Below are 23,703 nucleotides of genomic sequence, written 5' to 3'. Positions count from 1 at the left end.
AATTTCATCCTGAAATTTAGTGGAGATACAATGTTTAAAGCAGGATCAACCATGTCCTTTGCAAAAAGCTAGGAATCTACAAGCTCATCATTCAGATAAGGAAAAAAATGTGATGCTTTATCTTTGTTTAGAGATAGTGCTTCTCTGAGGATCTTTGCACATACAGACAGACAAAAGCCTGCACTGAACTGACTGTGTCTCTGGCCTACTGGGAAGAAATGAAAACGTGTCCAAATCCCACATCTGACTTAAATATGGTTCTTAACTCCTTCCCAAAGCAATGGTCCCATGCATGCTAGAGTCCAGATAAAAATACTGTCATAGATGAAAAGTGTAGTTGCTAAACTGCAAGTCTTTTCAAGATCCATAGATACACTCATCATTATGTGCCCGCACATGAAGTGGCAGAGATGCTCTTGGCATCAGTAAAAGACACTCTTGAAACCAGGAACTAGTCCTGAAATCATAGCAAGAACAAAGATTTATCTGTTCTACATTTTAGTGGCAGAATGGTACAACTACTAGAGAGAGTAAGGGGTATCTCAAGAGTAAGAAAACCAAACTGTGGTTTACCTAAAGGAAGACAAAATAATCAGCAAATAACATAGCGGAGGCTTTTTTGCAAGTCAGTACATAAAACTGTTGAGTGTGTGTAGAATATAGAAGCAAACAAAGGTATTCTTTATACATCTTCTTACATCTTGTGAGTGGAAGGTCTGGATGTTAACCGCAGAGGCCTAAGTGACCGACTGGTTCGTATACCATTTTATGAATTCTTTTCCCAGAATATCTTTTGGAGGAGGCTGCAGGACTCAGCAGGGATTCAGAAATACCAGTTGCTATGGTTTTCCAAAAGCAACATATTTGTGACAGCAGCAGAACATAATGTATGGCAAAGATTCTGGAAGGTGGTGGAGAGTCTACAGAAGACCTAGGAGACTACTTCCAAAAGCATGTGTGGATAGATTTATGTACCATTAAGAACTCTGCTTGAGGGAGATGATCGTTAGTGACATGAGAGGCAATTTCACTCACATCAATTCCTTTAGGATTATATGCACTCTCCAAGCAGGATGATACCCTGGTTTTAAGACATTCTTCTCCCTTATGTAACTGTGTAGAACTAAGATCTACAGGAAGGACAGGAACACCACACTCTGGTTAGCATCCCTAAGATACCACACTTTGGGTACCAAGAGTACAGGTGGGCCCTGCACTATAACAAGCACTTCTCTTAGGAAAAGGAACTGAGACTTAAATCATGATCTGATCCTTTTATTCTTCTGAATCAAGAAACACTGATACAAGTGTAGGAATAGTCACCTGTATCAATCTCTCTTTTCCAACAAATTCAATAGAAAAACATTTCAGGTTCAATGATGCTTTCTAGATGGTGCCACTGTTTGTCTCTCTTAACTGTGGATTATGTGCCCACAAAGGGCAGATGATGTTCTCTGCCAGAAATGCAACGCATTCATGTTCTTTTGAGGAAAAGCAACTTTTATCATGAGAAACACAAAAATGCTCCTGACAAAATTAAGGAAATGTAGCCATATGCCTGAGGTCCAAGCCAGGAAAAGAACTGGTCTAATTAGTTAGACATCTAAAGGATGCCCCAATAGTAAAGTGGAAGGTTTGTAGAGAGGAACACTGAAAGGATAATTTGAAATAAAAAAAAAAAAAAAAAAGATTCTCCTCCCAAAAAATCCACAGTAAACCAGTATTTCTATGCTTTTAAGTGTATTATTTAACTTGTTTGGATTGGTAATACATGCTAATAATATTAATGCTTTAGAGTAATATAGACATGTTTACTGTTTAATTTCTATAATTACAACTCGCAAACTAAGACTTTTTTCTGAAATTACTTTTTTTAATCATAAATAACATGATATTCTAAAGACCTTCAAAGACAAAACTTCATTTTTCTACTTTTTATATAAGCTTCCCTTGAAATACAAGCTGTTTAGAGAAGTCATAAAGGAGTGATATTTACTGTTCTTATGCCAGTTAAGGTTCCCTGCTAATAAACTGTTTTAATTAAACAGGATTCTACTTTAATAATTTTTCACAGAAGTGTCAAAGTAAAGCAAAGCTTATAAAAATCCAAGCTGATATCGGAACACCAAAGGAGTGGGTTTTTTTCTTCCTATGAGCTACCAGAGCCACTCCCATCAGAAAGAGTTTACAGAATCTAGTCAGAGAAGCCATGCCTTAAACCACAGGTGCTTTTCATTAAATGACATTTAATCATATATCTAGTTTCCTTGCTTCCCCTCAACCTTAAAATTGGGCTGAAAGAGTATGTGTGATTCATGTTTGAAGGAAACTGACTAAACAGATTAAAATGGAGCAAAACCAAATAAAACCAACACCTAGAGCATGTTGGGGATTATGTCTCAACTACTTCGTCATAAAAGTTGTCTTAGCAAAGATTTCCAAAGTTTCTAAACAAAAAGCCTTCAACATGGTCTCCCATAGCATTCTTCTAGAGAAGCTGGCGCCTCATGGCTTAGACAGGTGCACTCTTCGCTGGGTAAAAAACTGGCTGGAAGGCTGAGCCCAGAGAGTAGTGGTGAACGGAGTTAAATCCAGTTGGTGGCTGGTCACGAGCAGTGTTCCCCAGGCGTCATTACTGGGGCTGGTCTTATTTAATGCCTTTATGAATGATCTGGATGAGGGGAATCAAGTGTGCCCTGAGTAAGTTTGGGGGTGACACTAAGTTGGGAGGGAGTGTCGACCTGTTTGAGGGTAGGAAGGTTCTGCAGAGGGATCTGGACAGGCTGGATCAATGGGATGAGACCAACTGTATGAGGTTTAACAAGGCCAAGTGCCGGGTCCTGCACTTAGGTCACAACAACCCCAGGCAACGCTACAGGCTTGGGGAAGAATGGCTGGAAAGCTGCCTGGTGGAAAAGGACCTGGGGTTGCTGGTTGACAGCTGGCTAAACATGAGCCAGCAGTGTGCCCAGGTGGCCAAGGCAGCCAACAGCATCCTGGCTTGCATCAGGAATAGCGTGGCCAGCAAGAGTAGGGAAGTGATTGTCCCCCTGTACTCAGCTCTGGTGAGGCCACACCTTGAGTACTGTGTTCAATTTTGGGTCCCTCGCTACAAGAAGAACATTGAGGTGCTGGAGAGTGTCCAGAGAAGGGTAACGAAGCCGGCGAAGGGTGTGGAGCACAAGTCTTACAAGGAGCGGCTGAGGGAACCGGGGTGGTTTAGTCTGGAGAAGAGGAGGCTGAGGGGGGACTTTATCGCTCTCTACGACTACCTGAAAGGAGGCTGTGGTGAGGTGGGTGTTGGTCTCTTCTCCCAAGCAACAAGTGATAGGACAAGAGGAAATGGCCTCAAATTGCTCCAGGAGAGGTTTAGGTTGGATATTAGGAAAAATTTCTTCACTGAAAGGGTGGTCAGACATTGGAATAGGCTCCCCAGAGAGGTGGTGGAGTCACCGTCCCTGGAGGTGTTCAAAAAGCACATAGACATGGCACTTTGGGACATGGTCTAGTAGACATGTGGTGGTGGGTTGACGGTTGGACTTGATGATCCTAGAGGTCTTTTCCAACCTTAAAGATTCTATGATTCTAAATCAATTTGAGACTTAGTGAAAATCAATTCCTAGATTTCAAACATAAACCATGGATCATTACTATCATATCCACACAATCGTGCATCTTACTTTCAAATTCCTAAAAGTATCTTAGACTACGATTTTTAAAAGAGGCTGTATACCTCAAATGTATAAAGTACAATTAATTTTAATGGGATCTAGTTACTGGACTCACTTAGGATTTTTTAAAAGAATCCCAGCTACAGTAAGTAGTGAAAGAATGTATTATTTAACAATGATTAACATTTATATGTTGGGACTGCTACAAGCATTACTTCTAACAGCTACAAAACATGTACAATGTAAAGCGTGGCATAATAAGAATAAATTGTACAATCTGTCAGCTTTAGTGTCGCACATGCTTCACTTTTCCAAGCACTGCAATATGATTTACACAGGAACAAGAGATGGCATTTTCTCAAATGGTACTTTTAAGAGTCCCTTTAAGGCTGCCCAGTTGAGCATGGCTCCTAGGTGACTGCAAAACTGCTAATCTTCCCATTTACTTTCTAAGGAAGACAAGACATATCATTTAATACCTGGTTTGCTGAAGCCTAACAGCACAAAGGCTACATAGCTGGATATCGTTATAATTTTTAAAATGGCTCCACAAAAATATTTCAGTAATATGTAGAATATACACGAAGACTTATGCAACAAAACAATTTCCAAGATAATTTTAAATCAATTCTCAGCTGCAATCAATGAAACTATTTATTAGCACAACTTTCTGTATGAACACCAAGAACCCTTCAGAATTCCCCTCCCCAATCTCCGATTTTATAGGATAACATAAACTTTGATAATTTTTGTGTTTTCAGGATCACCTGCAGAACTACAGATTGCTACAAAAGAATTAGCATTCCAGTAATGACCTTTCACATTTTTTTTTTTTAAATAAACAGTTACCCCTCAGAGTATTTTACAAATCAGTAAGCAGCTATCACCACACTTTGCAGATGAGGAAGTTAACATTTATTTAAAGAGTATATTTGCTAGCACAGGGGAAAACAAGTGTTTCTATGACCAGAGGAATTTTAGAAGCCTGAATTTTTTTATGTGTATCTTTCCTGAATCTGATTGACCTTTAGATCTTCAAAAGTAACAGATTTCCCTGAAGCTTTTAGCACTGTTGAGTCATAAAGCACCTATCTGCAAAGTTCTCCACTATCCACTAAGACCAGCTCATACTGCAAGCATCACTAAAGGAGTCCCTCTCTACAGCCCAACTACTTTCTTTGTAAGTCAATCACTAGTTTCAGGAATGACTACTGAAAGGCAAATACAAGCCTTGCTTTTGCAGGCTTAAGAAAACACAGTATTCTTCTCAATGCTACAGCAATAGTCTATCTGTTCCAAACGACAAGAAATATCGTTAACTGAAAAATCAGATTAGCACACCATTTATTACCATACGTACTACAGTGGGTTAAAAACGTGGGGGAAATTCAGACATTCCTCTTAGCTCCCTTTTTCTTTCGTAATTTATCTTCCAAGGCAAAGCAAGTGGTTATACTCTCTCGAACATCTTTCCTGTACAATATGACATGAAGATTTTATTATTCAACTCATCTCTGTTGATAGCACTGATTTTGATTATAAAGTCTACCAAATTAAGAAAGCAAGCTCTCAGTTTAAAACTTTGAAACTTCTCTTTAAGAAAGCTATAGGCCTACTCATTAAAAACTAAAAGAAGTGGATTTCAAGTCTCAGACCAGCAGGTACAAAAAAGTAAAGCCACTAGCTGCCTAACATAGCCAAAAGGCTTAGAACTAGAATTGCCTACTTGCTTAACTTCCAGCACTACAGCATTCAAGTGTCTGTATGTAAGACAAATCTCTGCTCCTCGTTTCATTTCACCTTTCCAGACGTATTATTTGCTTGTGTTAGTACAAGTGTAGCAGTATAGTTACTACGGTTCCCAAGAAAGCCAAGTTAGTCAAAGTTTAAAACTTTGTTTTCAAACTAGGACACATAAGCTAGAGAGTGAAGAAAACCTGAAGAAGCTACTTCTAAGATGAAAGCATAGTGGTGCACGCAATTACATGACTGAAAATTAGTTTTCATCAAAATTACTACAAATTATCTTAAGACAGCCAACTCCAAATAGTGGTTTGGGGGTTTGATTTTTTTAGTCTCATGTAAAAGGATTTGCAACATACATTTTTGGAGACTGTAGAAAAGTACCTATTGAAGGTTGGAATTATTTATTTATAAGCAAAGCAACTGAAATTCTTAGTAACTACAGCTGTGTTTGGTCAAAAGTAAAACTTCACATCTGCCAATCCATTTATAAGAGGCTGCAGTATCAAAGGATTGGATATTGTGCTAGAGACCCCGATGTTGTCCTAAGATTTGCTGGTGTTCAGATTTCCTTCTATCCAGTAATTCCAAGTGATTTGGAATTTAAAATACACTTCACTTTCCAACACAAGTTGAATTTGATGAATATAACTCACTATGTACACAGGTATTGTAGAAGTATTAAAAATCAGCTAATAATGGTACTACTGAAGATGTAGAAGGCAGTTCTGTTTTCATTAAGTTATTCCTATTAATAAAGTATGTTTGAAAATAAGGCAGAGCTTTTAAATTACTTATTAAAATACATAAGAATAAAGAAAGGAAAAAAACCCCAACCATACCATTTCCAACAACACACACACAAAAAAATGTACAACTTGATGGAATCTTAAATGCTTCTCATTAATAACTGTGTTCCAAGCAGTGCAACTTTCCAGTAATATCTCATCTAATCTTTCACTTTCCAGGACAGTTTACCAGTCTCCAGTTTAAATTAAACTGATGTTACAAATGGCTAAGTCCAAAATGATGTAAGCTATTTAAAATAGTTAGGTCCAATCTCTTGTGTCATGCTCACCTATGTTTCTCCTGGTAACAGGGTCCAGAACATTCCTATATTAAAGCCATAGCCTATAAACAACTTATGAGAGAAAGAGAAATCTTATTAGTCCTCCACTGGAAACGCAAGCATTTCTGTACTGATTTAAAAAAAAAAAGAAACACTTTTCTATGGAATAGTAAGTGAAAAACCCTGGGCACTTTTCCAAAGGTCAGAATTTTCTGTATTCTGACGTCAAAATAGCATAATGTAGAGCAACTTGATGACTATAAATCATCAGTCAGCATTAAGCCACAGATGTTTGTATGACAAGCTTTATTTCTGTATAATTAGAAATCTGGATTTCAAAACTAAGACTAGCAATAAAGAATGCTTTAAATAGCTGGAAAAGGGAAATGTTTACTGGTTACTTTACTACTACTTCACACAAAAATCTTTGCAAGTGCTCAGATCTCTCCAGAAACCACTGCCAAGATAATTTGTACATAAAGTGATCTGACCTCCTTCACATAAGTCTGGTTAGTATTTAGTATAAAAATGTGTTAAAAGTGCAGGACAACAAATTTCTACTATTTACACTATGTCCACCCAGGAATCACAATTCTACAATTAGCATTTCTTCCACTTAGGTATAAGGCTGTGACTTCAAGAAAGAAAATGAACCAACCACCCCAAAACCAACTGTAACTAGAAATTAAGGATAAGGAAAACAATGCATGGGTAATTTGTCCCAGTTTTATCATCTTTATCAAGATAGACAAGAAGAATCATAGTTTCATCATCTAATTCTTGCATAAGGGAAGAAATACTTTTAACAAGATTTTATATAAAGATCCCAGGTTACATGTTCTGCTCCAGGGCGATCAACAGAAAGAAAACAAAGCTGGGGGAGGGGGGAAGACTACAGGAAGCACTAGAAAACCAGCCAAGCATAGAAGAAGCAAGTTTAAAAAATGGGATGAAGAATGAATTAGAGATACCACAAAATGAATTACCAGAATAGGGCAATGTAATTTTTCTTCCACAACTATGTCTACCAAAAACCAAATAGATTAAACACATTTCTGGAAGACAGACAAAACCCATGTAGAACCTAATTAGAGCTCCCAATCAATGCATAATCCTGCTTTGGAAGGGCATGTGCCTACTGAGTTTCAGGCAACAGAGTTTCTTTGTTTCTCTTGGAGAAGAGATTATTTCTTAAGTTTCCTCAAAGTCTTTTTCAGAAATTATGATCTACCATTTCTCAAATTGTACATCTGTAACACCTTAAATAAATGAATACAGAGGAGGGTGGTATACATCTCCAATAAATATTCTGGAGAAGAAAGAAAAGGGGAAAAGAGATAGGGTATTCAACAGTAACTGTATGTAGGCACAATTAGCTGATTTCCCTGGGTTCTAGAAGCCATCAAATAGGTCCAGAAGAAGATTCAGAGTTAACAGTTTGATCAATGTGCCTAGAAGTAACTGTTGAAGGAACTTTTTTCTCCCATTAATATAAGGAAATTCTAGGGAGAACAAGAATCAGTATGAACTGCTACCTAAGTTATAAGCTAATAAAACTAGACATATTTCATAGAATCACAGACTGGTTTGGGTTGGAAGGGACCTTAAAGAGCGTCTAGTTCCAATCCCCCTGCCATGGACAGGGATACCTTCCACTAGACCAAGTTGCTCAAAGCCTCATCCAATCTGACCTTTACTATTTTTACATAATAATATCTGATTATGACATGTCCAAATTTGTAAAATAATAAACTGAAATGTGTGAGGGCATAGATAATCACAAATTTGCATCTATCCTTTAATTATGTGCCAACTTTTTGAAAATGGAAAGTTGAAAACAAATTTATAATCATAATATAGAAGAGCACATTTTATATCCCCTTTTAAAATTATTCTCATGAACAATATTCTGATGAACAGTATTAGTTTTCTCCTTGGTGCACAAATATAATTTCAGGAGTTAAGGAATTCAGAGTTTAAACAAGGTTTAATTCAATTAAGTCCCAAATCACCTGGATATCTTGTAGTAAATATGTGGTAATGAACCACTGGTCTACAGTTTCCATAACAGTACACAACGATGGAGAATGCTGCTTTGCACTTGCAGCTGGCCTGAAATAATTTTGTTAATAGTCAATACTACTGTAAACTCAAAAATGTAACACTGCAGGAAGTGTCAAGTACAATATGTAAATACTTCCTATGTGAACTGGTGTAAGAGATCCTTGTCCTCATTTTTAAAACTCAGACTTGCACTACAGTAAAAACTTTCAGTGGAATAAGACAGTTAAAAGGCATACCAGAATTTACTTAAGGACTGCCCACCATAACTAATTCTTCATTCAATTTGTGAATAAGCTACTGAAATTACTAGTACTAGACATACTGGACAGTGGAAAACAGAAGAGGAAAACCTACATACTAGTAGGCTTTTCTGAGGCTTTCCTCTTCTGTTTTCCACTGTCACATTCTGCTACACCGAGTTTCTGATTATTTTGTTTTCATCCTATCTGCAGGTGAACATACTCACAGTTCTACATAAGTTTAGGTTTATTTAAGGGTGGTCTGCTACAATCCCATTTTTCTCTGGCTGCGTGTTCTCATTCCGTCACTTCTGTCAGTGCTAAAACAAAACTGACTCCATAGCAAGTCTGCTAATCCAAGGTTAAGCTCTCCACCAAATGGCCTCGCTACACAGTCAGATGAAAGCCAGTGCTTTCTGATGCAAAACAGGAAGCAGGAACAGCAAATCATAAAGAATGGCAGGACTGCAGCAGCCCTCGGTTCATACTGTCATGGAAATATTAAGTCTGTTTCACACTACTAAAAATAACACACTATCACCTCTCCTCCACATCAAAAAGTTTACCATGTGTTATCTAGCAGTCACTCCCAAGAAGTTTGGCTGCTTCGCTACCCTACCCTACAGAGCTTCCCCTCTGATCTTTTACATGATGTGCACTGTGAGAGACTTGTATCTGAACTGACAAAAACACGTGCAATGCAGGAATTCCCTAAAAAGCTTTAAGGACAGCAGTGCCTTTTTTCTGCTACTGTATTGCTTATTCATTTCATAACTTTAATGGAACAGGCAGCAAACAATGGATTGCACGGCACGACCAACATTCCAACAGGGAGACTATAGAAGGCGGCACTATTCTCACTTGTGAAAGCAAAAATGTAAAACCAGCACACCATGCGGGAATGAATTAGAAAGAGCTATTCAGGGAAGTCAAACTTGCATGCAGAATTTATTGTGGCTTTTTAGATGGCTAAAACAAATGAAATCATCTTTTAATATCTTTCAGATTTGAAGCCTTTGCTAGTCTTAGCTACAGAGCAACAAATTATGTACAGCATTACTACAATATCCACTTTTTTTTTTTACTAAATCTAAAGCACAATTAAGAATTCTTAATTTTTTCCTACTGTATTAGTTTTTTGTTATGGAATTCACAGCAAACAAAATTCTCAGAGTAAAACTGAAGACATCCTTCAGTTTATTCTAAGAAACTCAAAATAAACCACAATGGAAATTTACAAACATAAGGACGTTATTAGAAATTTACTTTTATTAATAAAGAAGATCCATCTCATCACATTTGCTGAAGGCAGTCTTTGGGAAAGAAATGCTTTTTACTTATCCAACTGAAAAATAAAACATTCTGCAAATACTGTTGCTCCTTCATTATATATTCGCCTGTTATATATAGAAAATGAATTGTATATAGGAATGACTAAAAATAGAAATACCGTCAAAATAACATCTCTAATAACAGGGAGTAAGCAGGAGGAGGGCAGTTAGTGAGTACTTACATACCAAGCATCACTATAAAGAGCTTCAATTTGTAAAAATCATGCAGTATACAGCACGTTAAACCAGATGAAACACTAGAATGCCATTTTCTGCTGCTGTTTTGATCAGGAGTACAGCAAGCATTTGGAAGAAGAAAGTCTGTGAGTAAAATCGTTGCTTATTAACTGGACCACCATGTAAAAGACTCGCTTCTTTAGCAAAGCAAGCCATTCAGTGTAACCACAAAATGCTTCTACTGTGTTTTTCTAACATCTCTTCACTATTTAAGGCAACCAATACCAAAGAAAAGATTCTATCCCATTTAACACAGATATTTTTATTTAACCATTGGGTCGCATACATTTGTTGTAGCTGTCTGCACTACATCTTCATACAAAGCTTTGGTGATATTTTTGTTGATATACTATGCTTCAAGACATTGAACATAAAGAAGAGTATCATGCTCCACGACGCTTACAGTGAACAGTTTGTCAATTCATTTATTCAATGATTTTGTTCTTCATTGCAAAGAGATGGCTAACATCATCTTGAAGGTGAAAAGCAAATCCTACTTCCCCAGACCTCCTTCCACTGTTTACTTTATTCTTAATTCCTCTGCCTTCTATACAGAATATAATTAAGTCCTTTGTTTTATATGCAATGTATGTTATCTATTTTAATCTTTTGACATAAAAAAAAATTCTTAAAAGTTTTTCTCAGTCCCATCTTTTGTCACAGCTGATACTGAAGGCAGCCATCATCAGCACAGGTTTTCCCCATTTTCTCCATGATGTAGAATTCAGTTGCAACTTGGTAAGGCTGTTTTTATTGCGTTACAAATGAAGTGAAATACAAGATCTTACAGTGTTAAGTTGCTTATTTTCCTCTGAAAACAGCCAGTACTTCTTATCTTATTGCATTGGTTAACACATCTTCTAAGCATTCTGTTTGCTGCTCCTACTTTTACTTTTCTAGTAGTGCCTTGCACTTAACCTTTCTGGCCCCTCAGGCCAAAGTAAATTCACCCAATAGTAAAACCTTAGCTCAGGAAGATTCAATCAATCACTTTCAGCAACTGCTTGAGCCTCTTGGGCAATTTTCAGGTATTTCCACAGTTGTTCTCATTCTGATTTTTACTACTCTATTATTTGTTAAGCATAACTATTTTCTCTCTGTTGTTTATGAGATGTTTAGAGGCAAGAGTGTATGCTTTACTTCCTTTATTTCACAGTTTCACTAATTCAGACTTAAACAGCTTGCTGGAAACAGAGCAGAGTCATAGCTGCAACTATGATACAGTTAAAAGGCAGTAACATAAGTTCATCCAGCACTCTTCAGGTCAGTTTGGTATTTCTGCTTTAACATATGAGGCTTTGTAGTTCTGCAAAGTTGGTTTTGGTTTGTGGGGTTTGGGTTTTTTTTAATTTCACCTGACAACAGGCAAAATTCATTTCCAACCGCAGTTCCTCCATACAGCAAGAATTACCCAAACTTTCCTCTCTTATTAAATGGCTTATTAGGTTTTGGTAATTTGGAGACTCTATGAATTTATGTTATAGATCATCTTGGTGTGGAAACTGAATTCTAATAACATCTTTATTTTGCATCCTTTCCTTACTCCATTTTTACAAACACTGAGACATCTATTACTAAACAGGATGAAATGCTTGAGAATACTATTGAAGACTGACGGTATGTTCAATGCATAAAGCTGCTACCAAATACACAAAAATAACTATTATAAAATTGGTTGACTCCCATCTACTTTAAGTGATAATTAATGTTATTCCATATTAAAGGAATAATTATTTTTATATAGCATAGTTTTATTTGTGTTTGAATTACCTTTAAAAAAAATCATTGCCATTGACACTCATCTAGTCTAAGGATTTTGACATTATGAAATCAATATTTCTGCAATATTTATTTTAATTAAGCTCAATGATTTTTTTCATGTTGAAATTATACTTTCCTCCATACCATACAGCTAAATTTAAAGATATCCAGGACTGAAAAGTCTAGAATCACTATTACAGGCAAGAACCAAATGTACATACAAAATTAAACAATCTTCTATTGAAACATTATTTCCTACCCATCACAATCTTAATATTCCATTATTGTAGTGGCAAATGATATACAGTTTGACAGGGTCCATCACTGACTAATGTTATGTTGCAGCTGTCTTCAGACAAGATGGAGGCAGCAACTAAGTAAAGCCACAGGTACCTCGATGCAGGAAGAGTAATACGAAGAATTTGAAAAACACTGATTCCAGATCAAATTAGAATAGTTAACTAGAAGCCAGAAATATTATTTTTTCCTCAGAAAGGAAGAATGTGGAGTCAAAGGAAAAAGGGGTAAAAAATATTTGCCTGAAATTTGAATTGTTGTATGTGCCTCATCCTATATAAAGACAGTCAGTATAAAGGTGAATTGGTAATTAGAGAGACCTGGATATCTGTATAAAAAAGGAATATCAAGAAAGCACATTCAGTTATGAGAGTTTATTCAACACTACTTAGAACATGTAGAAGCCTTACATATTTCTAGCAGAGGAATTCAGCCCTACTGCCCAGGACCACAAAGAGTAATTTCAAACCCGTAATGACACTGTAACTCAGTATGCTAAACTTAATTACTATATACATCCCCTTACACAGGCTCTGCATTTTTTTCTTACATTCTGCAGAGCATCTTTTGCTTTTCCTTTGCAAAAGAACCACCCATCCTTACTGAACTCTTGTGAATAACAAATAAACTCTCAAAGCTCTCACAATGAAGAGAGATCAATAACCTGTAGGATTCACTTTAGAAGGAGGCATAAGGACTATACAGCTCAATGTGATCCCAAAAGCCTGCAGACTGCTTTATGCTTCCTGTTTTTCTTCCGAGAAAAACATGAAAGAAGCAGTACCATATGATCTTGCAGGTCCAGATAATGACCAGTATCTCACTAAACTATGGGAAGAAGAAAAGAATTAGTCCTATAGAACTTGAAGTACAGCCAAAATAAACATACCAAAGAAATGTAAATTCTTCATACCAAAGAAATGTAAATTAAATACAAGACAATAATAATAATTAAAAAAAAAAATTAGCCTTTCTCCTTAAGGAGAAAAAATGGCTCGTTCAGCCAGTCTGCCCCAAGTCCTTTTCATTTCTAAAGATAAACTGTTTGACTACACCACCATCTTGGTAAAAATCCACGAGCAAGTGGAAAGGGAAATTAATAATTCACATTCACAAGAAAAGAAATCACTAGTGATCCAGATTCATAAAGATGAAAACAAACACATTTTACTACTGAAATAGTCTCTGTTCACCCAAGTACCTTCAAATGGAAATCCATTTCAGAAATATGCCTATTTGTGCACTGTTGCTATAAAATGTAATTAGGCTTTTAAGTATCTTGAGTGTAAAAATAACTGATTGTTCCAAGAAATGAGTAACTCCTTCCCAACTCTAACACTAGCTTGCTTTTCTGAAATGTATCTCAGAGAACCAAAGCATTGCTACTATATGGCTAGAATGAGACTGAACCTTCTCTGCTACATAGCCTTAAATTTTATTCAAGCTGGATGGAGAAAAAACAGAAATACATTAATATCTTTTTATCAATTTTAATCCTCTGACATTTATTTGGAAAACAGTTAATAGTTACATGTATTCTGCCATATGAAATGGAATTTCCCATTTTCCATTCATACATTTTAGAGCATCTTTAGAATCTTCCAACATCCACAATTTCCCCCATCTTGTTATAACTAGCTAGGATTTTTTTTTTCCTCATGCTTACCCTGATTATTTAAAGGTTTATGGCTTCCTTCATAGAAGTTTTCAATTCATATCTTTAAATCCTCAACCAGAATTTTTCAACTCTCCAACTGCCTGAAACCATAATTTGATTAAATGGCCATTTTTGGTACTAATTGAACAGATGCAATAAGTAGTGCAAAAACTAAGTTCACCTATATACTAATTCATTAGTACCACACATGCCTGTTTCAACGAGGCATAATTTTCAGAAATGAGAGCCAACAGACCTTTAACTCTTGTGCATGTAATAAGCACCACCCAAATCTCTTATGCCAACACATATATATAAAGATGTTAATGAAATGAACTGACAAAGTGTTTTGCAACTGATGCTATATTTGGACAACAGTTAGCCCTGTGCTGTTGTTTTTTTCTAAAGGGGAAAAAAATATTCTGTAATCAGGATTATAGAGCTCCCCCAACTGATTAAGTTACTAAATGAAGCAGAATATTTTCAAGACAAAGAGATGGCTGACAACATCACAATGAAAAACTACTAATGTATTCCTTCTTTTTGGAGGCTCAAAGCACACCCATCCACCAGCTCCAGAAACCAAGCATAACACAAACATATACTGAGGAAACACATTAGTACTTCAGACATACTGAGGTTTTGTGACCTATCAGGTCATCTTGAACATGACCCTTCAGTCAATAAGAGGGAGCTAGAAGAATCAAGGGATGTTTGACAAAATTAATTCTGTATCACACAGAAGTTTGAGTTGTGTGTCTTTCAAACTATTTGCTGCATAGCTGCTACAGAATGAACGTAAGGGCTTCAGGTTTTGCCCATATAAAGTCTTTTTCTTATCCATTTCTAATCCTGATTATAAACTCAATTGTAATGTGCTCAAGACCTCTTTAGTAAACGAATAAATTCTGAAGATGTACTTTCTCGAGTTGTCTTCTGCTTTTAGAAACTGACAATGAGCAATGTGAAGAGGTCTAAATTACGTTTTCTTCATGTCTCATGCTTAATATTTTACCATATTTTGTTAATTCAAAAATTTTGTCTCCCTCCTGGTCTTTAGTAACTTTTATAAATGTGTTCTGAATAAATGTGCTTATACGGCACGTGTCACCACAAGTTTCCTCACAGTCAGCATCTGTTAGCATTCACTAAGCACCCAAAATCACTAGGCCATTTTAACACCACCTACTACCTTCCTTCACAAGATAATCTCAATTTTTCCTCATAATATGGAAATTTTTTCCTCCACTGAAAAAGATATTATTTATTTTTATCATTTTATAATGGCACAAAAGTGGTGGTAAAAATCAGCATGAGATAGAAGTTAATGACATGGGATGCACTATACAGCCAGGCTGAGTCACCTTGCTTTGAGTGAGAATACAGAGCAGATCAAAGAGGAGGGCTCTCACAGGGTAATTCTGGTCTCTGCAAAAGGCTTTAAGTCATCTGGCTGGGCAGAAGGCAGTTTATATTATGAGGAAATGAGAAAAACATCCCATTTTCCAGTTTCACTATGTTTATTTTTCCCCAGTATATTGACAGCAAAGTTTTCTGATAATGTGTTTCTGAAGGGTTTTGTTCTTTTAGGAAGGTGTTTAATGCGATGATCCAAGAAAACATGCCTTCTTAAGTATCAGAATCATCTCAAAGCAAAACATAAAAGCATGTCATATTTCCCCAGCTTTAAAGTGAAGCATCCTTATATTGAAAAAAGGTGAGAAAGGTAGTGTTTTTAACAGTTGAACATTGCTTTTTAAAGGCGCTAAGAATTTCCTGCATTTGTATCTAATACAGGCAAAAAAAACCCCAACCATCTCTTAAGAATATTATTTTGTTCTGAGGAATAATTTGATCTGGGATGAGATATTTTAAAGATCACTCGAGTATTACAAAATAATATCTAAACTTCATTTTAGGATGCTGCTCTGCAGGCTTACTCTTACTGCTGCAGTATTAATTGTATTTAAGAAGTAACTTCTTGAAATGGAAATCAAAGAATTGCATACAAATACTTACTGCAGGTATCAGTAACTTTTTTACTTCTTCAACAGCCCTCTTCAGTTTAATTTCTGCTCTGTTCTGAGCATCCTCCACAGTGATAAGTACATGTAAATCTTCATTCAGGTGTTCCCAGTTGGGCTTGCCTCGGTTCTGTTCTTCCTAAAAAAAATTAAAACATGGAGGCTGAGAAGCACTGCTACATTCTGTATAAAACAATCACATAAACAACAGACAAACTCAATTTTGTGAATAGTACAAACTGTATTTTCAGCAAGATGGGAAAAGATTTCTTCATACTGTGGAGACTGTTTTATTTTCTGTGGTTACTTAGAAGAACTTAGACCTCAAAATATCTTTTGGAGTATTTCCTTTGTGTTTTGGAACCTCACACTTTTTTTTCTTTTTTTTTTTTTTAAGACTACAAAACTAATGTGATTTCTTAGACTACATTTCCCAACCGAACAAAGGAACAAGAACAAGAAGTACTACAAACACAGCATTGCTTTCAATACTCTTTAGAGTCTTTCAAGGGCTGAACAGATAAAACATACCAGTGGTTAAGCAACCTAGTATTTTTAAAAAAAGGGAAACAGACACCATACATAGAAACTCCACCAGAATCACTCCAGAGACAAGAGAGCAACTCTTCAGTGTTAAAAATAGCTTTTAAATACTCATGAAGAAAAGGTTCAAGAATTAAACATTACAAAAGGAAAAGAAGCTGCAATTTTCATAACAGAGCTACATGTACTGGATGAAGGGCAGAGAAGAGGAGATGACAATGCTTTAACACTGAAGTCACAGAAGAACATGTAACAAGAATGTCACCATTAGACAGGTACTCTGTTACATTAATGGCATTAATAACCCCAAAGATAAATCTTAGTAACATTTTCAGAAAGGAAGGACATGCTAAACAAAACACATTTCAATGTAAACATTTTTAAAGAACAGATCTCAGTAAATTTAAGTAACACATTCATTCAAGTATCCAGTCTTTCAAAAAACAAGATAACAAACACAACACAGAAGAAACTTTCCAAATCTGTTTTTACTAAACAGTGAAAAAGGTAGCTAAATTTACTAGAAACATAATTTAAAGTTGACAATATTTTAAATGTAATAAAACAAGTAAAAAAATGGAGGGAGGGGCAGGGTGGTGGTGTTAAATGAGAAAGGTTTACTTTAACCTGAATCTAAATAAAGTCCCACATAAAAGATAAACACTTATTTAAAGTTTAAAATCCTGGGCATAATAAAAGAGCCTCCTATTTGTAAGAAAAACATTTGTGGCTTAACCACAATTCACATTTAAAAAAAAAAAAAAAAAAAGGCAAGCAAATTACAAATGTGTCTTTTCCCCCAAATTTCATTAATATTCTTCCAGGAAAGCACACATACACAGGAAACGTTTGAGGAGGTAATACCAACAAATATTTGCAGTACTTTATATACATATATACCTAAGGGAGCAACTAGAATGTTGTATCTTTAAATCATAGAATGGCCAAGAAGGGACCTTAAAGATCATCTAGTTCCAACCCCCCTGCCATGGGCAGGGACACCCTCCACTAGACCAGGTTGCCCAAAGCCCCATCCAACCTGGCCTTGAACACTGCCAGGGATGGGGCCTCCACAACCTCCCTGGGTAACCTGTGCCAGTGCCTCACCACTCTCACAGTAAAGAATTTCTTCCTAATATCTAGATCGACCCTCCTTCAGCTTAAGGCCATTACCCCTTGTCCTATCACTCCATGCCCTTGTAAACAGTCCCTCTCCAGCTTTCCTGTGAGGCCACAACTAGATCTCCCCGGAGCCGCCTTTTCTCCAGGCTGAACAGCCCCAACTCTCTCAGCCTGTCCTCACAGGAGAGGTGCTCCAGCCCTCTGATCAACTTCATGGCCCTCCTCTGGACTTGCTCCAACAGCTCCATGTCCTTCTTCTACTGGAGCCCCCAGAGCTGGATGCAGTACTCCAGGTGGGGTCTCACAAGAGCAGAGTAGAGGGGCAGGATCACCTCGCTTGACCTGCTGGTCACACTTCTGATGCAGCCCAGGACACGGTTGGCTTTCTGGGCTGCAAGCGCACACTGCCGGCTCATGTTGAGCTTCTCATCAACCAACACCCCCAAGTCCTTCTCCTCGGGGCTGGTCTCAATGCATTCCTCGCCCAGCCTCTCGTGTTTGGGATTGCCCTGACCCATGTGCAGGACCTTGCACTTGGCCTTGTTGAACTTCATGCGGTTCGCACAGGCCCACCTCTCAAGATTGTCAAGGTCCCTCTGGATGGCATCCCTTCCCTCCAGCATGTCGACCCCACCACACAGCTTGGTGTCGTTGGCAAACTTGCAGAGGGTGTGGTCGATCCCACTGTCCATGTCACTGACAAAGATGTTAAACAGTGCCAGTCCCAATACTGACCCCTAAGGAACACCACTTTGCACTGGTCTCCACTTGGACATCAAACTGTTCACCACCACTGTTTGAGTGCGACCATCCAGCCAATTCCTTATCCACCAAGCAGTCCATCCATTGAATCCATGTCTATCTGATTTAGAGACAAGGATGTCATGCGGGACAGTGTCAAATGCCTTGCACAAATCCAGGTAGGTGACATCGGTTGCTCTTCCCTTATCCACCAATGCTGTAACCCTGTCATAGAAAGCCACCAAATTTGTCAGGCATGATTTGCCCTTAGTGAAGCCATGTTGGCTGTCACCAATCACCTCCTTATTGTCCATGTGCCTGAGCATGGTTTCCAGGAGCATTTGCTTCGTGACCTTCCTGAGCACAGAGGTGAGACTGACCGGCCTGTAGCTCCCCAGGTCTTCCTTTTTTACCCTGTTTAAAAATGGGGGTTGTTTCCCCTTTTCCAGTTAGTGGGTACTCCACTGGACTGCCATGACTTCTCAAATATGATGGAGAGTGGCTCTGCAGCTTCATCCACTAGTTCCCTCAGGACCCATGGATGCATCTCATCAGATCCCATGGACTTGTTCGTGCGCCTTCAGGTTCCTTAGATGGTCTCAAACCTGATCTTCCTCCACAGTGGGCAGTTCTTCATTCTCCCAGTCCCTGTCTTTGCCTTCTGTAACACAGGCAGTGTGGCTAGAGCACTTGCTGGTGAAGAGGGAGGTAAAAAAAGTTGTTGATACCTCAGCCTTCTCCATATCCTAGGTAGCCAGGCCTCCTGTTTCCTTCCGGAGAGGGCCCACATTTTCCCTGATCTTCCTTTTATCACTGACGTAACTAAAGAAGCCCTTGACAGATTTAATGCTATCAGGGCTTTAGCTTTCCTAACCTGATCCCTGGCTGCTTGGACAATTTCTGTGTATTCCTCCCAGGCTACCTACCCTTGCTTCTGTCCTCTATATGCTTCCTTTTTGTGTGGGAGTTTGCCCAGGAGCTCCCTGTTCATCCATGCAGGCCTCCTGGTGTTTTTGCCTGACTTCCTCTCTGTTGGGATGCATCACTTCTGAGCTTGGAGAAGGTGGTCCTTAAATATTAACCAGCTGTCTTGGGCTCCTGTTTTGTCCCATAGCTCTCTACCAAGCAGATCCCTGAATATGCCAAGGTCTGCTCTCCTGAAGTTCAGAGTAGTGAGCTTGTGCAGGCTTGTACCCTCCTCGCTGCCCTGAGGATCCTGACCTCCACCATTTCATGGTCACCACAGCCAAGGCTGCCCTTGAGCTTCACATTCCTCACTAGCCCCTCCTTGTTGGTAAGAACAAGGTCCAGCATGGCACCTCTCCTTGCTGGCTCCTCTATTCAGCACTTTAAGTCTGAAATGTTTTGTGGAACAGACAAGGATAAAAATGGGGAAAAAACAGAATCATGAGAGATATATGGAAAATTTATGTAACAGAATCAGTACTTTGAAGGAAATTTCACTAATCTTCATGTAACGTGCACATATGCACTACTCCATACTATCAGCCACAGCGATTATTTTTTTAAATGTTATCTTAGCCAACTTTCTAAACAATGGTGTCTGCGAAAATAACTCTGTGAATTTCAGAAGCTGAAAAAAGAAAGAGTGAAAAATAACCCTCATTTATAAAACAGAACCTGACGCGAAGTGCAGCTGAGTTATAACATGTTCTCTGCTGTAATTTAATCTTTGAAAGAACTATCTACCACAAGGTATTTGCAGCTTATTTCACTCAATCATGATCAAAACTCCACTATTACTGTTTAAACAATTCAATTTATTATTATTATTTTTAATCCAAAGCAGGAGTGAGTTGTTTTCTTTTAAGATGATGACAAGCTATATTAATACGAGGTAGTACAACGTATTATGTTACAGGTATGATGAATGAGAGATGGTTCCTAAACCAGCAGAGGGCAGAGCAAGAAACATGCTGCTACCACTGACTGAAGGTGAGCTGACAACACTGGAATGGGAAAGGTATCAATTACTAACACATAGGATGCATGATCACCTGCACCACTGTAGTACAGGGGTGAGGGGGAAGGCAAAAAGGCAAGAGAGACAAACGACAAGGAGAGGTGTCCCCAGGTAAAATGGCAAGTTCTGTTCCTAAAAGAGAAGGAATGCCTAAATGCAGTTTTAGCTACCATGCAATTAAATGGCATGCTTATACATAGTGTGGGCAAATGTAAAGGGGCCTTACTGTGCTGCATCTATTTCTTTCATAATGAAAATAATATGGTGCCACGTCTCAAAAACTTGGAAGAGTTGGAGGAGTTATCACTTGTCAGCAACAAAACAAACAGAAAAAAAGGCACATTATTATAGTGGATGTATGCCTGATCCGTAACTTTGACAACACAGGAAAACACTTTGTTATATAAAACAAGGTAGCCTGCCTCTCTCTTATTAGGTATTTAAATATTTAAGATTAACATAATTTCAATTATTGGTGCTGTACTTCAAATTATTCTGTTGCAGCATGATGATTTTTTTTGTTCAGTTAAAAAAAAAAAAGCTGCACATAGGACAATAAGCAGATGAAACTGCGGATTTTTTTTCCCACACCCCTTAATTTACTTTTAGGTGGAACACGTTGTGTGTAAGGTCAATAATCACATGTATTATTAAGGCCAAACCTCACAGCACAATCATACAAATATCTATCAGTAAGATAACTACACTAGTATATGACTAGTTCTATATATGCTCTTCTACCATCATGAAGTACATTAATAAAAGTCCTGTTGTTGTGCAGAGTACTATTTCTTAAGTCAAATGGTAAGACTGAAAGAAAGGTTAAAAGAATAAAAGTCCACACAATGAGTTTTGAAAAAACAATTACTCAAAAAAGATGAGAGAATAGAGTTTGGAATGGGCTTCCAATTTCTTCTGTTCTACCTCAACGCACTGGGGCTTGAAATTCCTCCACTGCTTCCATTCTGTCCCACGAGGTTGCTTTCTTAGTGGGTTAACAGTGTCCTAAGAAATGTCTTTTGGTTTATTGAAAGTGCTAGTTGAATGTTATACCAATACATATGTTCAATTGTTTGCTGGTTTTTACCAAAAGCAGGAAATTCAGATCTACACTAGGTCATTCATTCTAACAGAAAGTCAGATGCAAAACGTATGACAGGGCTAGGCTCAAGGGAGGAGAGATAATCTGCAACCCCTTGCAGTTAAGAGCTGCAATTTTTTATGCTACCTCATTCTCCTTTTAAATCCTGAAAGGATGGTTTGGAAAAACATATCTTCCCCAAAGTAAAATCTTTACTTAAGTTAAACTAGTCCTCTGTGCAACAAGTCTTGAAAACATCTTTTCCCAACCCTGTTTTATTATAGAAAAGGCTGAATGGGTAAATTGAATGTATGTGGAGTTGGAAGGTATCTTTCTTAAGACACATGAAATATGGTCCAAGACTTTAAGGGTTGGTTAGTGTTTTCTTTTGAAATTGGGGAGAAAATGGTGAAAAGATGGGCAGGAGAGAATGATTATGACTTGCCCTGCTGCATGAGTTTGTAGCAAGAAACTACAAACTGTGGCTATCTTGAAGTGAATTGCAGCTAAGACAAACGAGATTACTTCCCAGAACCAGAGAATGGCTGAGGTGGGAAGGGACCCCGGACATCATCCAATCCAATGCCCCTCTCAGGGCAGGCTCAACTCAAGCGTGTTGCTAAGGGCTAGGTTTTAAGTATCTCCAAGGATGGAGACTCCACCACCTCTCCAGGTGACTTGTTCAGTGTTCAACCAGTGTTCAGTCACAATTAAAAAAAAAAAGCTTTGTCTTATATTTAAATGTAATTTCTCTCATTTCAGTGTACCCATTGCTTCTTTTCCTTCAGTAGCAACTGTTGAGCAATTCAGCCTGGTTGCCAGGTCTACCTACAGAAAAAGCAGCAAGGAGTAACACAAATTGCCATGAGAGTTATTTTGGGAAAAAAACATTTGTTACCACAGCAGGAGGAGTATGCACATAGAAGAAAAACAGCACCAAGAAAACCAGAAAATCTGAATAAAAGACTCAGGGAAAAGAAATTCAATTGCATATATCCAAAATTGTATTACATACACAAGAAGTAATATACAGCATGAAGTTTTCCTGCATCCCAGAAATTGTTTATGGAAGAATTATACAGGAAAAATGGAGGCAGTGAAGATGCAGGAAACTATGGAGTAAAATGATTTATGCCACAACCTTGGGGAACAACAATATTAGAAAAGCTTAATTACAACCAAACTATCTTGTCTGCTAAATTAAAGAACATTAAGAGCAACATAACTGGCAGATGAAATTTCACTGTGCTCTTTGTTTAGCAGAAATTTCAGTATCCTTAAATATAGCCTAATTCTGTAAATAGATTTTGCTTTCATTCTGTTGCCTGTGCATATACACTCATTATCCTCAGGGTACCTATACACAATAATGGACTTGAAGAAACTGCTCAATATTTATCTTGCTATTAAGGTCAATGGATCAGGTAGTTTAAAAAAAAAAAAGTCTTGCTACAACTCCTCAAAATTTAGTTGCACAAAAATAAAAAAAAAAGTAACATAATTACAGAAAATTTTGTGTGTTTTTTATCTAATTATTTTTACTTTTCTTGGGGAGGGATTTAGGGGGGAGACAAAAAGCAGGCAGAGAATGCAATAGACTCGCATCTATACAGCCAAGCATTAATTAGAAAAGTTGTTCCATGAAGAGAAATACTGAAGTCCAGTTCCCTGTTGATTTGTGTCCTGTGTCTTCCATATACCTCACCCTATCACAGTAATTACAAGTCGTGGTCCTACACCTCCTGCATCTCAGTCTTTTAAGGCCATTTCTATCTACATCTTCGTATCCCATCCCAAAGCTTCTTCCTTAATACCTCAACTATTAACTTAACAAGAGACAGCAGCTTACTAGCCTTCTGTAAGCGACGCAGAGCAGATGACTGAACACTAAGTACATCCCTTCCTTAAACTAAAGGTATTGTTAGGCCTCTCCTCTGTGAAGCCAACAATTTTCAAAAAACTTTAAAACCAAAGGAAAGAAGTGCCTGTCAAATTTGACTGAAATTTTTCGAAAGACTCAAATGGTGAAAGGGGAAAATATTTTCAGAAAGGAAGCCAGCGCAAAATATTTTATCAATAACTTTTAAAAAAATGTCAAACTTTATTTCTCACCACATAGGCCTAAAGACCTTTACAGTA

At 37.6% G+C, this 23,703-nt stretch overlaps 1 protein-coding gene across 13 annotated transcripts in view; it reads right to left on the bottom strand.

The window, feature by feature from the left end:
* QKI (QKI, KH domain containing RNA binding) overlaps positions 1-23,703 on the bottom strand; it is a 169,449-nt gene that overhangs the window by 40,944 nt on the left and 104,802 nt on the right. For 7 of the 13 annotated variants that reach the window (XR_012834581.1, XM_075748542.1, XM_075748538.1 and 4 more), the window contains exon 5: positions 16,089-16,228. Coding sequence is in view for 12 of the 13 variants with exons in the window: in XM_075748542.1 (XP_075604657.1) it covers positions 16,089-16,228 (140 nt within the window). In the remaining variant the exon portion in view is untranslated. Of the gene's footprint in view, positions 1-16,088; positions 16,233-23,703 lie in introns of all 13 variants that reach the window. The other 6 variants (XM_075748548.1, XM_075748545.1, XM_075748541.1 and 3 more) reach the window with 1 other exon arrangement.

Source organism: Balearica regulorum, chromosome 3 (assembly GCF_011004875.1).
Source record: "Balearica regulorum gibbericeps isolate bBalReg1 chromosome 3, bBalReg1.pri, whole genome shotgun sequence".
In the NCBI taxonomy this organism is placed as follows: domain Eukaryota; kingdom Metazoa; phylum Chordata; class Aves; order Gruiformes; family Gruidae; genus Balearica; species Balearica regulorum.
Note: the sequence above shows the minus strand (reverse complement) of the source record. Positions and strands in the feature narration are given on the sequence as shown.